Source organism: Callorhinus ursinus, unplaced genomic scaffold (assembly GCF_003265705.2).
Source record: "Callorhinus ursinus isolate GAN/ISIS: 27379988/994484 unplaced genomic scaffold, GSC_fseal_2.0 scaffold5, whole genome shotgun sequence".
NCBI lineage: Eukaryota > Metazoa > Chordata > Mammalia > Carnivora > Otariidae > Callorhinus > Callorhinus ursinus.
Window position 1 is genome coordinate 41,326,976 of NW_027397067.1, and position 13,878 is coordinate 41,340,853.

Here is a 13,878-nt window from a genome sequence, read left to right on the forward strand (position 1 = left end):
TTCAGTCAGGAATTTGCCAAAGTAAAAGATCAATCTGGCTTTTATTGTAACTTAGCATTTAGAGGACCCCAAATACTTCCCAACTGTATTAGCCAGAAATAACTCTGCATTATTGTGAATCATGGTTCCGAAGGAGAGATGTCAGGGATAGTCTTTGAAACAAATAACAATGGGGCCACCACCAATAAAAAGAAGAAATAAAATAACAGGTATGTCTCTGTAGCGTGTGCTTGCTCTAAAAGCAAATGGAAAGAATCATAATCGTCTTATTTGGGGAGGAAAAAACATTTAAGAATGCTTTTTTTTCCCAAAGATTTTATTTCTTTTATTATAAGACATATAGGTAAAAACTTGCATATTATGAAAAAGATAGAAAATGGTAATAAAATGGACATTTTTCCTATTAAGAAATATGTTCATAAATATGCTTTATCAAATGTTAAAATGGTTATTATTTTGCAAAATAACAATAAATAGAGCAGAGCTGTGGCATACAAGGGTCAACCCAAAGTACTGAAGTATTTATGTTTTGTGTTTTATAAAAATTCAGACCTTTGATTATATTTCATAATTTGGCATTTTGCAATCCAGGTTATCAACAATTCAGATTTTTAAAATATATTCATGATGGCCCCAAGACTTTAAAAACAATGAAAACACAAAAGGTGGCTTGACTAAGTAGAATTTGATTTAAGTAATTTTCTCCTCAACAAAAAATTTAAGACACAGAAGCCAAAATAGGATTGTTGATCCCATAAGTGGTACCCCTATCAGTTCCCAATTCTACAAATTTCTGGATCCCCAACCATGGGCATGGAACAAAAATTGTTGGCTAAGCTTTAGTTTCCAGGAAGGTCCACCATTTCTTTTCACAGCTTGATGGAGCAATAATAGTCATGATTATGATGAGCCCGGTTCTACAATCCTAGCTCCATGAATATAAGGTACAGAGAAAGAAATTCACCCTCCTTTGGATAAATCCTTTGACGGCTTTCCTGTATTTTGTCTATGGCCCACTGGCCTCAAATTCGTGTAGCGGAACACTGGGTGACATTTTACTAACAAAAAGTTCTTGTTCTGAGCATTCTTTTGTAGGCTTCAATTCTCTACTATCCAGAGGAGAGAGCAAACACATGTGAACCCCAAGCACATCCTCTGATGAGTCTCGGGTGTTCAAGTAACAAGGTCAGGCTTTTCCTGTAAATAAATACTGATTTTACAAAGATCTTTCGTTTCCCATGCATGACGTTGCCCTTGAGGCTAACAAGCTAATTCCCAGCTACAATGGGGGAAGCCTTATCTAATACTACTTAAGGATCCAATCTAATATAGATTATCGGTCCCAATGGTGTTCAACGATGTCCATAGGGGGACATCTGGGGTGACTCTGGGGGCCTAGAGCACAGAGAGGTCATGGCAGGATTTGGACTTGAGCTTGAAGGCCATATTCTTGTTGTTTTTGGCCACGATCTTGCCCCAGAAGCGCCGGGCTTTCCTGGGGATGCTCTCCCTCCTTTTCTGGTAGGCCAGCCGCCGCTCATTCTTTTCCTTGCTGTCCCGCCGGAGGCGGACCTGCCGCACGATGCCCTCAAACAGCTCCTTCACGTTGTGCTGGACAGCCGCCGACGTCTCGATGAACTTGCAGTCAAACACCACAGCACACGCTCTCCCTTCTGGGGAGGAAAAGAGGGGAGAAGAAAGTCAGAGGGGCTCCATGGCCCAGGCCAAGCTAGCGGGCTCCGGACTCGGAGCTGTCTCCGGGCAGCTCTAGGTCAGGCGGCCACGTGGTGGTGACACGTGTCCTCCCAGCACACACGGAGGCAGTCACAGGAAGCTTCCCGCAAGCAGGAGAGGGGGGCTCTAGAGCTGGTCCACCAGAGATGCACTGTGTGGAGGTCCAACTGCATCAGCCACGGTAACATCAACTCAGTAAAACCACAGCCTTCACTTACTGCACTTACCATGTTACTGGAAAAACACATTCTCCCTCCCAGACACATGAAGAAACTGAGGTCGGGGGTGATCTTTTAAAAACATGAGGGAGTTCACACAGCCTATAAGCGGCAGAAGTGAATCCAGGCCTGCTTCATCCTCACGCTCGGATTCTTAATGCTTTCTGCTGACTCGGTTTCCCCGAATTGAAAAACAACCCTACTCTTTGACTTTCCTCTCTTAAAAAACGATGTTAAAGCTCTGATGAGGTTATTTTGAAAAAATGTTGATTTCACAAATGTACAAGGCAGTTTCCAGCAAGCTGTATATACAAGCTTTTCTGGAGCGGCCTCCGTGTCGAAAGTTGCGTTGTGTTCACTGACCGTGTATCCCAGTTTGGCTTAGAAAAAAATGCAGTGTAGACAGTCATCGCCTAAGAGTAAGACATTCCCAAGCTAGTTGTAGACATTAAGTCTTCATCAGGTTTCTTTCCTCCTGAGTGGGGCCTGGCAATGCAGGGTTTTAATTTTTACCATTGTACCAGGAACCAAATCTGTACGTGGACAATAAAATCTCAAGGGCTCCCCCGCCCCCGGCAAATAGGTGATATCCCTGAGCTAAGCATGAAGATGTCTAGGTGACACCATCAGATTGATGCCTTCAATGAAACTTAGGAAGCAAAAGGCAGGGGGTGGGAGGGTGTTCCTAGGGTCTCCAGGAACCAGAGGCAGCCAGAGTGGAATTCTCATTCTCACGGAAACTCCCACAGAGCCCCCCACACCAGAGTTCCCATCCTTCTTACTTCTATTTCCCTGAACTCCTAAGAGCTCCCCAGAGAAGAGAAAAGGACAAGAAGAAAAGGTTGGGGAGTGCCAGTAAATCCAACCCCCGCCCCAGCATAACCTTTTCCCTCAAGCAATTCCAGGCTGGGGAAAATGGGAATCCAGCAAGTAGCCCAGATGGACAAGGGGGCGGCCATCAGCACAGGGATCATCTGCTGGGAACGCTGGCGTCTTCTACACAGAACTCCACGGAGCATTTTAATAATGAGTCCCTGGTGCCAGCTTCATGGAAGAAGAAGAAAAGAGCCCCCAGGTGAAGGAAAAGGAGGTGACCCCGAGAGGGTCTCCCTGTTGGGGCACCACCCCTCTCACCTGATACAGACACTTCCCGGCACCGCACCAGGTCACTTTTGTTGCCCACCAAAATGATAGGAATGTCCTCGGTCTGCCGGGCCCTGCGGAGCTGGATTCGCAGCTCAGATGCCTTCTCGAAGCTCGCACGGTCTGTGATGGAGTAGACAATCAGGTAGGCATCCCCGACTTGCATGCAGTGGTCCTGGAGCCATTCATTCTCCCCCTGAAAAAAACGGGAAGAAACTCCTTGAGCTCAGGCACGCCTGGGAAATGAAGCGTGCTTCGCAAAAAAGCGATCTGTGTAAACCAAGGTTTTTACTATCCAGTTCCTCCTACAGCCTGAGTTGATAAATTAATATGACTTTGCCAAACCACATTTCCCATTTCTAGCTCATCTGCCAAAAATGAGCCCTCTCTGACTTCCAACAACTCCCTTTTGCCTTTTCCCAACTGATGAAATTTCGAATCCTTCTGTGAGAAGAGGGTTCCCAACCAAGAGAAGGTCTAGCATAGAGGCTCAGAAGCCCCAAATTTTTAAAAAGCAAACGTTGAAGACGAGTATTAACAATGTCAACTTCATATAATCTGGTTTTATATAGCTTTAAATGATCATCCATCCTTCTTGGCACTTTCCCTAAAGCAGATAGACGTTTGTGTCTTTTAACAGAACTAAGGTAAGGGCAAATCACTGCAACTTGCTTATTATTCAGAGCTCATTTGTGAATGACCTCTTCTTGAGAATAATCTCCTACTTCAGAAAAAAAAAAAAAGCTAATCAAGAAAATGAGCCCACCTCACCTAGAACACTGAAAAGGACAAGGTCACCCTTGCACCAAACAGCCTATTGGAAAGGCAAGCCCTGAAGGAATTTACAGAGAGCTTCGGGTTCTGCATACCTTATTTTCCCACATGTCCAGGAGTATAATTGTTGCACTCTCCCCATCAACAATCAGTGTTCGCTCGTAGGTATCTTCTGGAAAAGAAAGAACAGGAATACTGGAGTCAGAAAAATAGGCAACACTTTTACCTGAGCGTCATGTAGGAAATTATGTTACAAAATAAGCCTACTAAATATGCAATTAATTATGCAAATATGCAGATACTCACAAAGGCACATTACTATTTCTTAATCACCTTCCACAACGTTCTACATGTTCCTCCAGTACTTCCTGAGCAGAACACCTATGTCTTCTGAATGTGTCTCACTGAGCCACTTGAAATGAAGACTTTCGTTTTCATCATTCCTAGACCTTTGCTCTAGGAAAACCATCTATAAGGATAAACTGAGAGCTTCTGACTCCGATTCAATGGATGATGGCTTGAGAATCACCCAAGGGAACCGTAAGCCTCATTCGTAAGCCTCACATGGAAATCCACTGTACCTTTCAGTGGGGGGATTACTGGACATTCACTGGCAATTTCAGGAGCTCTGGGCTCAAAGACATTTTTCCTGTTTTGAGACACGCAAGAAAAAAACCTTGAGACTATCCCTGTCTTGGCTGAGGTTCTCCCTTAAAGTACAGTTCCCTAGGAATAAACAGGCTTTTCTTTTTCCATCTTAAGTACAGCCTTAAGTGCGGCCTCCAGCTCCACTTGGTAATGGAAACTTTCCTCCCGGCACTTGAGCCCAGTCTGAGTACAGATGAAGAGTGAGCAGTACGATGGGCCAGAGCAGCTCCAGCCCACAGAAATCAGGTGGGGGATATGGTTGGCTGAGTTAACTGGGATTTTGCAGAAGTGATTCCCATCAACTGCATACAAACAAACCCATCCCCACTGTATTTTCACAGTGAGGTTTCCTGTTTTGAGTTTCATCATTTGAAAATGATGATTTTCATAATGATTTTTTTTTTTTTTTTACCATTTTTCTTGCTACTTTTGCCTTAAATCTGTTCTCTGGAAAATCCAAAAGGCTTGCGCCCTTACCTCCTTCCAGGAGAAGCGCTCCCTCACCATCTACTTAAAATTGCAATACATCTTCCCTACCAATATTTTACTCCCTTCCAGTTTTTCTTCATTGTACTTAAAGGTACCTAACATGCAATCCATTTATTATTTTCTGTCCCTCTCACCCCCAGAATGTGAAGGCAGAGATCTGCACCTGTGTTTACTGCTACACCCCCCCACACACACAGGGCAGTGCTCAGCATACTTCAGGTGGTCAGCAAATGCTTATCGAATGAATGAGAACTATAGCACTGGGGCTATAAGCACAAGCACACCTGATTAGAATCTGGATGCCATCCCTTTTTAACTATGTGCCTCTGGACCATTTAAGTGCTCTGGGCCTCAATTTCTTCATCTATGAAATGGGACTGATAACCATATTCATGCCTTAAGGCTGCATGACAATTACCTATGTTAAGCCTGGGCCCAAAGTAGAAAGGCAATAAATATTAGCTGTTGTCATCACTTGTTCAGATGGAGGAAGCTGGTTCTTGCCACATGTGGCATTTCCTACCATAGCTAAAACCTAGCTTAAAAGTGCTACTTGGGGAAACCAGAGCATTTCTTGTTTTATAGGAATAAGGGGTTTATTAAAAGTAATGCTCCTGTTTAAATGTTTCTTCATCTAGGAAATGGAATCAGGGGAGGGAAAGGAAGGAAAACACGGACAAATGAGAAGAAAGTTAACCAGGGATGGTCAACTTTCTGTTGGTCTGTCTTGCTGTCAGTCTCCCTGCCTCCACAAGGTATCATTCTAATCAATGGTAATGGTGTCCCCTCTGGGGGATTAAAAGTCTTTTAAGCCCATCCTGTCTGCCATGCACAACTTGCAGCATGAATGGGATCACAGTGGGATGTACAATCTGGCTTACTGCAGAGTATGACTCAACAGGCATATTTATACAGCCAAATGGAAATGGTCAGAGCCTGAGCAGCACAGAAGGGGGGCCAGCTGACTGCCCCCTTGCTACCTTGGGCTTCTTCTCTTTTCTCTGAAAGCTTTCCCTGTGCTCAGGAAATCCAAAACAGCACTTTCTCTGTCGGTCAGCCTCACCACCCAAAAGCAGGTACAAGGGATTCACCTGGGTCCCCAGCAGTTCAAAGAGAAACATACCTACCACACTGCAACAGCTAGGGGGAAAAGCAAACCCGAACTTTCCCTTGGTTTACGAGATATCAGAACATTAGCCTAGAGAGAAAGTGGTTTAAGGATTACACCTTAAAAGGTAGATGCCTAACTGCTTTGCTGTTCTGCAAGATTGCTGGACTTACCCCTGCCTGAAATCATTGTGCTGCAAACCCAGGGACCGAAAACGTGTCTCCACCCTGCTTCACCGCGTATGCCCCACACCTAGGTTTATATACTGCCTCTGGCGACCGGGCCCACGGATTCTTCAGACACACTTAAGCCTCCTGCTTTCTGGCCCTCTGCTAACCGAGAGGGCCCTGCCTGCACCCGAAGCTCTAGTTTCCCTTCCTCCCCTTGTCACTCACCTTTCAGCCTTTTCAAGAGCTAATCGGGTGGGGAGAGGGGAGATAAAAGAATATGAATTCTAGAAGAGTCCTTTGAAATTTGCCCTGGGTTGAGGTGTGTAGAGAAAGGGTTGAGGCCTATTGGCTTGTAGGGCTTTTCAGGACCCTGGGTCTGGGGCAGTCCTCTTTGCTCCCGTGCTCTCGACGACAGCTGGGGGTGCACGTGCACACACTGTGTAACAAGAGATCATCCTCAGGGGGTGGGATGGAGCTCCGATGACTGGGTGACAGTCGCTATCTTCCCTGGACTAGGTCACCTTAACCTGTCTTTCATCTGACCCCCACTGTGCGTGGAGGGCCTTCTGGCCCAGGACTGGTTCAAGCGCTGTGTGGAACCGGCACAGGCGCGCTCGCTCTCACGCCGGAACGGGCTCCTGCAGCCTCTCAAAAGCTCTGAGGCTCTGACATGCCTCTCCCCCAAAACTCTCAATGGCTCTCAGCTTTCCTAGCCCAGGAGATGCCAAGGGGCCCTGAAGGAACACCTGCTCTAGGAACACTGTCCTCACCTCCTGCAGCCTCTCACAGGGCCCTGGCCAAGAGTAGGACGAGGGTGGATGGGGACCAGAAGTGACCGAAGTGCCAGTTTGGGAAGGTAAGTCCAGGGAACGGACACAGTAGATTCAGAATCAGCTCTAACATTCATTCCATACACGTTCATTCCGTACTTCTACATGCCAGGCACTGGGCTACATGCTTAGTAGATGTTCTCTCCTTGACTCCTCTACCGTCCTGTGAAGCGGATTTGTCCCTGTTTCACTAACGGGCAGGTCTGAGGAGGGTCAGTCCCTTGCACGAGCGCGCTCAGCTACATCTGCGTCAAAGCTGGGCTCCCAACCCACACCGACAGACCGCAGTCCGGTGCTCCTTCCGGACTCTGCATGTGCAGGTGCTGTACCTTCCCACCCACCCCAGGCCTTCCAAACCCCAGGCCATTCTTAGGGTCCAGCTCAGAGACCGCCTCTTCCATGAACCCCTTTCTGACTTCCACAGCCAGAAGTAATCTTTCCTCCTCTAATTTCCCACAGCACTGTCCTTGTACCTCTTTCAAAACACTCACCACACCCGATCTTGGTGTACAGATGGTGTATATCCGTCTGTATCGCACATACAGTAAGCATCTCTAGGGGGAAGCCCTTGGACTCTTTGACGTCCCTGTAGTGAGTCACTGAATTACATGGTGTATGTTCAGTAACTATTTAGGAACGAATGAAGGGATGAGTAAATGAATGGCATTAAATGTGTAGAGAGAGTCATAGATTATTGCAATATAGCTGTAACAACATCTTTATTAGAAGAAATTCTGATAGAGTATTGTGTAGAGGATTTTTTTTTTTTTTTTTAATGGTTAAGGCTGAAAAAAGAACAATGTGGGGGCATGCTTTGGAAAACCTTCTTCTTTGGAACATGAAGCCACTAGTGATTCCAACAGCTGCCTACAGATAAGAGATGTAATCCTAGACAGTATAAATTAAGTTACTCAAATAGGACACATTAGATAGGCTGGGTCAATGGGGAAATCCTGACAAAGATTCTCCGAGGAAATAAGGATTCTCCCTCTCCCTCCCCACTTTAAATAAAGAGTTCTCCCAAATATAGAAGCCTGCCTTCCCAAATTCCGGGTATGAGTCAGTCTTCTTAACACTCTATGCCTATGGGGATGCCACCCCCCAGATAAGTACCACTCCACTCTAATGGACATTTTTGAAAGTCTGCTACCCACTAACTTTTTCAAGACCTCCCTCAAAAAACAAAACTCCTGATCTCTTCCTTCTGTCAATCTCCCACTTCTTATGGTATTCACCAATTTCACCCTGCTCTGAATTAACAGCCACTGACACTTCACTCCTTCCTGAGAGGGTATACTGCATCTTACACATCACTGGGCACCCCAGAGCCTAGCACAGAGCCAGGCGTGCACCTGGCTACCAACAGCATGTGGGCACTGTGAATGCACACAACCAGGTCTGACTCCCAGCTAGACCACGGGCCAGCTTTATCACACTGGGAAAGTTACGTGATGTCATAAGCCTCCATTTCTTCACCTGTAAAACAGGGATATTAATACAAAATTGACTCGATTTTTGTTTTATCAGAAAAAACTTAGGAGAAGTACTTAGTAGAGTGTCCGGCACATAGCAGGTTCCCTGTCAATGGCAGTGCAAAAACGCCACCAAACGAAGATGACAAAGGCCTGAGCTCTGATTCCAGCTACCCCACTGATTCTAGGTAAGCTACTTGGTGTCCCTGAGACTCAGTTTACTCCTATGAGTACAGGAATTTTATAAGTACCAAAATAAACAGTAGCAGATATAAGGTACCAAATAAAGCGCCTCTCGATTGCAAACGTGCATTCTAGATATTCATTCCTCCCTCCCTTTCTCCTGTACCAACAGTCACCCACCAGCCTTTACAAAGAAAGAGAAAATCAGCCTTCCAATACTGACCCTATTTAACCTTGACTCTCGTTTAGCTAGCGTCCCTGAGATTCCAGAAGTGAGGAGAGAAATCAACGTTCTATCAATGAGTCATCATTTACAGTCCAGATCAGGAGCTGCCACGTGAAGCAGTGAACTCTCTGACCCTGGAGACAATCAAGAGGAAACGGTGGGCCGAAACGGGCTGACAGGAGGGAGGAAGGCGCAGGACTCCTGTGCGTCAAGCAGAGGGCAGAACCAACTCATCACTGAGGCAGTTCCCTACCCTGGGAATCTGTGATTCAGCTGTGAGTTGCAAGTGAGAGTACAGACAGACCATGCCACTCGGGCAAGCACTGGAGGATTCTTCCTTTATGTCTATAGCTGCAGATAACGACCTGTAGCTCCCCTTGTCACGTATGCTAAGACGGAAGCTGTGGCTGAAAGTCACTCTATGAATACCACTGATGATCAGGATCCTCATACATGTATTTGAGGAACACATGCATTTTTGTGACTACGTCACCTCAAATCCGTTTTGCAAACAGGCGAGTCTTAAATATCTTAAGTGAGATTGTACATGGAACATTGTCTTGAAAACCTGTACATATACAAACACATATATCACCACTGTTATGCTTAAAAAAATTAATATTGCACTATTTCAAATATAGATATTAAACTATTTTACACCCTTAAAAGCCTCTAACAATGGTGGAAACTGATCAATCTACCCTAACAGTTTTTCAAATCTGTTTGGTTTTAGGTATAACCATGCAAAAAAGCTGTGACCATACGGGGTTCTTGAAAAGTCCAGGTCAGAGATGGCAAAAGCCAGAAGTGGGATCCTGACCCTCTGACTCTGCCGTCTTCAGTCAGTCTAACCCCCAGTCCCCGCGGAGCTGGTATCTAAGAAATTCCCTTTCTGGCCTGGGTTCCATCTAGGAGCATTTTCATTTTCTCGTCCTGAGGGGCCCATGCCAGGGCTTTTCTGGGGACTCAGCTTCCCCAGCCAGTACCAGGGACGCATAATCACCACTCCCAACTCTGCAGATAAACGACCCACCCCCTTGCTCTTTCGGACGGGACCACCGCTGATGGACAGAAGCCCACTGGGGCTGGGCCACCTACCTCCCAGCACCTCGCAGTCGCTGTCCATGCTGTCATGTACACCTGCAAAAATGTTGGCCAGAGTGGACTTGCCCACCCCCTGCTCCCCTATGAGCACCACCCGGTAGTAGGTGCTCCCTGACTCAGAGGAGATGACAGAGTCTGTGGAGTCAGAGGACCAGCTCCGGCGGCAGTGGTCCTCGGGGGCGGTGGGGGGGCGGCTGCGCAGGCTGTGCCGGTGGGGCTCTTTCTGGACCATCAGATGCCTGCCATCTGCCGGGATGCTCCAGCGCTGCTGCGGCTGCATGCCCACAGTGCCCTGGCGCATGGGGACGTTGTTCAGGGTCATCGCTGGGTCCTGCAGAGCAGAACAGCCGAGAGGTATGCATCAGTGAGCGGGAGCTTGGGGGGGCTCACCACACAGTCAGTCATCAATGGTATCTCAGCAAATGGGGTGACACCCAAGTAACCCTGACATCGGAACCCCAAGGAAACTCTCCCCAAATCCAAGAGGCTTTCAATTAGTAACCAGCTCCTCAGGCAGACTGTCGTGCACAAAAAGAAAAAAGTACCGTGAACAACACCCACTGCACCCCCCTGCTTCCTCCATCCTTGAGCAAGCCTTCAGGAAGCCCACTCGGCACTGACACACAGGCAGCCCAAGGAAACCAGCAGCCTTCGGAGATGGCTCGAAAAGCAACAAGTTAATGGAGCTGGGGACCAGCTGGCCAGGTTAGCTGCTCTTGTCTAAACATGGCTCTTCATTGCACCAGCGTCCAGCGGGCTTTCGTGCCTGGGTGGGAAACACGTGGCAATGACCTCACTCCCTCTGGCTGCACTGGACAAGCACTTATTGGAACTTCCATGTTTAGTAAAGTTGCCCTGATGCTCTCCAGCTGCCCGAATAAGCTATTAATTTGGGGGCAAAAAAGAATGTCTGAGGTTCATGCCTCAGCTCTGCCCTCTTGCCCACAATCATGTTTCAAAAATCCCAGCCCCCCGGGCGCCTGGGTGGCTCAGTCGTTAAGCGTCTGCCTTCCTCTCGGGTCATGATCCCGGGGTCCTGGGATTGAGTCCCACATCGGGCTCCCTGCTCGGCGGGGAGCCTGCTTCTTCCTCTCCCACTCCCCCGCTTGTGTTCCCTCTCTCGCTGTGTCTCTCTCTCTGTCAAATAAATAAATAAATCTAAAAAAAAAAAAAAGTCCCAGCCCCAAGCCCTGTTGCTCCCGCAGGGAAATGACCTGCTCACGTTCCGACCTATCAAATTGTCAAGAGAAAATGCTTCACTCTCATTAAACCACGTCCACCCCGAGAGTTCTTCAATTAACTCCGATTTCCACCTTCCTGAGGAAAATCAGAAGGCCAAAGACCCTCCTAAATGCCGTGAAACAACTTTGCTCCAACTTTCCCTTTGCAAGCCTCCATCCCCTTGCACGGAGCTTTGTTCTCTCGGGCTACTTGAGATGAAGTAGAAGCCTTCTCATTTTTCAGAAGCAAGATCTTTCGTGAGAGTGAGAAATGCACACTCCCCTTCCTAGACTCCCACCCACACTCCACACCCCAACACACCGACCACTAACGGGGATGACCGGCCGCTTTCTCAATCTCATTAAGCCGTGCCTCAGTTGGCCGGCTGGCATTCAAACAACAAAAGCATGACGTATCAAATGAAGGCTGCCCTCTGAGCAGAGAGCCTGCAGGAGGAGGTGACCCTCCTAGTGAACTGAAATAAGGAACCTGATGACAAATGGCATCCTTTGCACCTTAAACTCGGCCTCCCCCCGCCCCCGACCAGAAAACCACAGCGCGGACGGCAAGTTCCAGGGGCTCTTTTCTCAACTTAGAAAGTTCTGCGGGCCGGGAACGCCCACTCCGTGCCCGCGCACTTCCCCCCGCCCGGCGTCGGGGGGACCCCCTTCCCAAACCGCCCGCTTACTTGGCTCAGCCGGGTGGGCGCCCGCGAGGCCGCGTGTGCTGCGTGGGTGCGCGCTGCGATACCGGGGCCGCCGAGCGCGGGGTGCTCGCGCTGTACCCGCCGTCCGTGCCGCCGCCCGCAGCCGCCGCGGGCCCGCCGTTTATAGCGCGCCGGCCGGCCCGCGCCGGGGCTTTTCCGTGACGTCAGCGCCCCCGCCGGGAGGGGGCGGCTCTGCAGCAAACTCCGACTTGCAGCCACTTCGCTGAAACGGTTACTCGGAGTCATGTGACCCCCCCCCCGCCCTTTTGAAAAATAACGACGGTTCCGTCCCGGGCTCCTTTATTTATTTTATTTTATTTTTACCAGGTGGGTCCAAGAAGCTGGAAAAATACACGGAGTGCCACTTTAATCGCGCTTCCCCGCAGAGCTCTGCCGAGGGGAGATCGTCGGGCGCCCACGGAGACTTTAGCCTCTCGGAGGGGGCTGCAGCCACCTTGCGTGGCCAGGGCTTGTGTGAGCCGCATCTGCTGCCCGGAAAGCTGCCTCTACGTGCCTCCTGTCAGCCTCTCTCTGGAGGACGAGGGAGGGAAGCCCGGCACCGCTTTACTTCCCTTCTCTGGCACGGACCCACAGAGAAGGGGCCGGAGAGAGGTGACGAAAGGGGACAAGACCTTGAAAAGGGCAGTTCTTTTTTTTTTTTTTTTTTTTTTGACAGAGAGAAACATAGCGAGAGAGGGAACACAAGCAGGGGGAGTGGGAGAGGCAGAAGCAGGTTTTCCCGCTGAGCAGGGAGCCCGATGCAGGGCTTGATCCCAGGACCCTGGGACCATGACCTGGGCCGAAGGCAGACGCTTAAGGACTGAGCCACCCAGGCCCCCGAAAAGGGCAGTTCTGAAAAACAACTTGATGAGGGGTCCAAGCACATTGTGCTAAATGCTGCTGGCCCTGCTGTGGGCCAGGATGCCGAGGCTCCTCAATCAGGGGATTTAATCAGCGCTCCAGTCAGCAGCATGGCACGTGGCACGGAGCCAATGCCTCCCAGCCGTGGGGGGAGGAGCCCTGAGCCAGACACGGTTGGGGCGGGGCGCCGCGTTCCCCCACCTCCACCCCAGACTCCCGTGAATGAAGGGCACAGGATAAACTATTACTACCACCGTTTACTAAGTACCTCTGAGTACCTATACTGATTAGGTAGTGTTAGGCCTCCGCAGTACCTCAATCCTACTACAATTCTGCAAGGTAGATGTATTGCTACCCCCATTCTATGGAGAAGAACACTTGGCCAGAGAGCTTGCCCAAGGTCATGCAGCTGGTGTAAGTGGCAAAGTCAGGGTTCAAAACCTGGTTTGCCTGACTCTTTGCACTGCACCACCAGCTGAAGGGTTTCAGGGACCTCTTTCTGGGGACATGGGCATTTCCCAGACGCTGTGTTTGGAGATGACACTGGCCTTTCCGACACATCCATCCACTTTTCCAGCCAGCTTCCCATCTCTGGGTTGGCTGGTGGCTCCAAGAAGCAGCCAAAGGCCCCAGCATCTATTTGAATGGCTGGCCTCTGCTGTGATTAGAGTCCATTCTCAGTTATCCTGCATGCAGTTATCTGCTTTGGGGATTATCCAAGTGACCAGCTGCTGAGACCTGCCAGGCCCCAAGCTGGCAAAGGTGGGATTCACAGAGTAATAAAAATTTAGAGCTCATTTAGTCCCAGGTGCCTTGGCCCCAGTCTCCTACTTTCTACATAAGTTGAGACCCAGAGGGATGACTACCACTCAGTTGGTAGTAACTAGAGCTGGAACTAGAACCTGGGCATCATAATTTCCTGGATGGTACCCTTCATTACCATCGAGTTTTCCTCCTGGGTTTAGGCAGGAGAGGATGGCCACAGATGTGG

The 13,878-nt window shown here is 48.8% G+C and overlaps 1 protein-coding gene across 1 annotated transcript; it reads right to left on the minus strand.

The window, feature by feature from the left end:
• Positions 1–286: 286 nt before the first annotated feature.
• Positions 287–12,165, minus strand: GEM (GTP binding protein overexpressed in skeletal muscle). The gene is made up of 5 exons (XM_025870837.2): positions 12,009–12,165; positions 10,094–10,430; positions 3,965–4,041; positions 3,087–3,291; positions 287–1,673 (listed from the first exon to the last, which is right to left on the minus strand). The coding sequence occupies exons 2-5, from the start codon at positions 10,419–10,421 to the stop codon at positions 1,396–1,398; spliced, it is 888 nt and encodes a 295-aa protein (XP_025726622.1). The 5' UTR covers positions 10,422–10,430; positions 12,009–12,165; the 3' UTR covers positions 287–1,395.
• Positions 12,166–13,878: the final 1,713 nt, after the last annotated feature.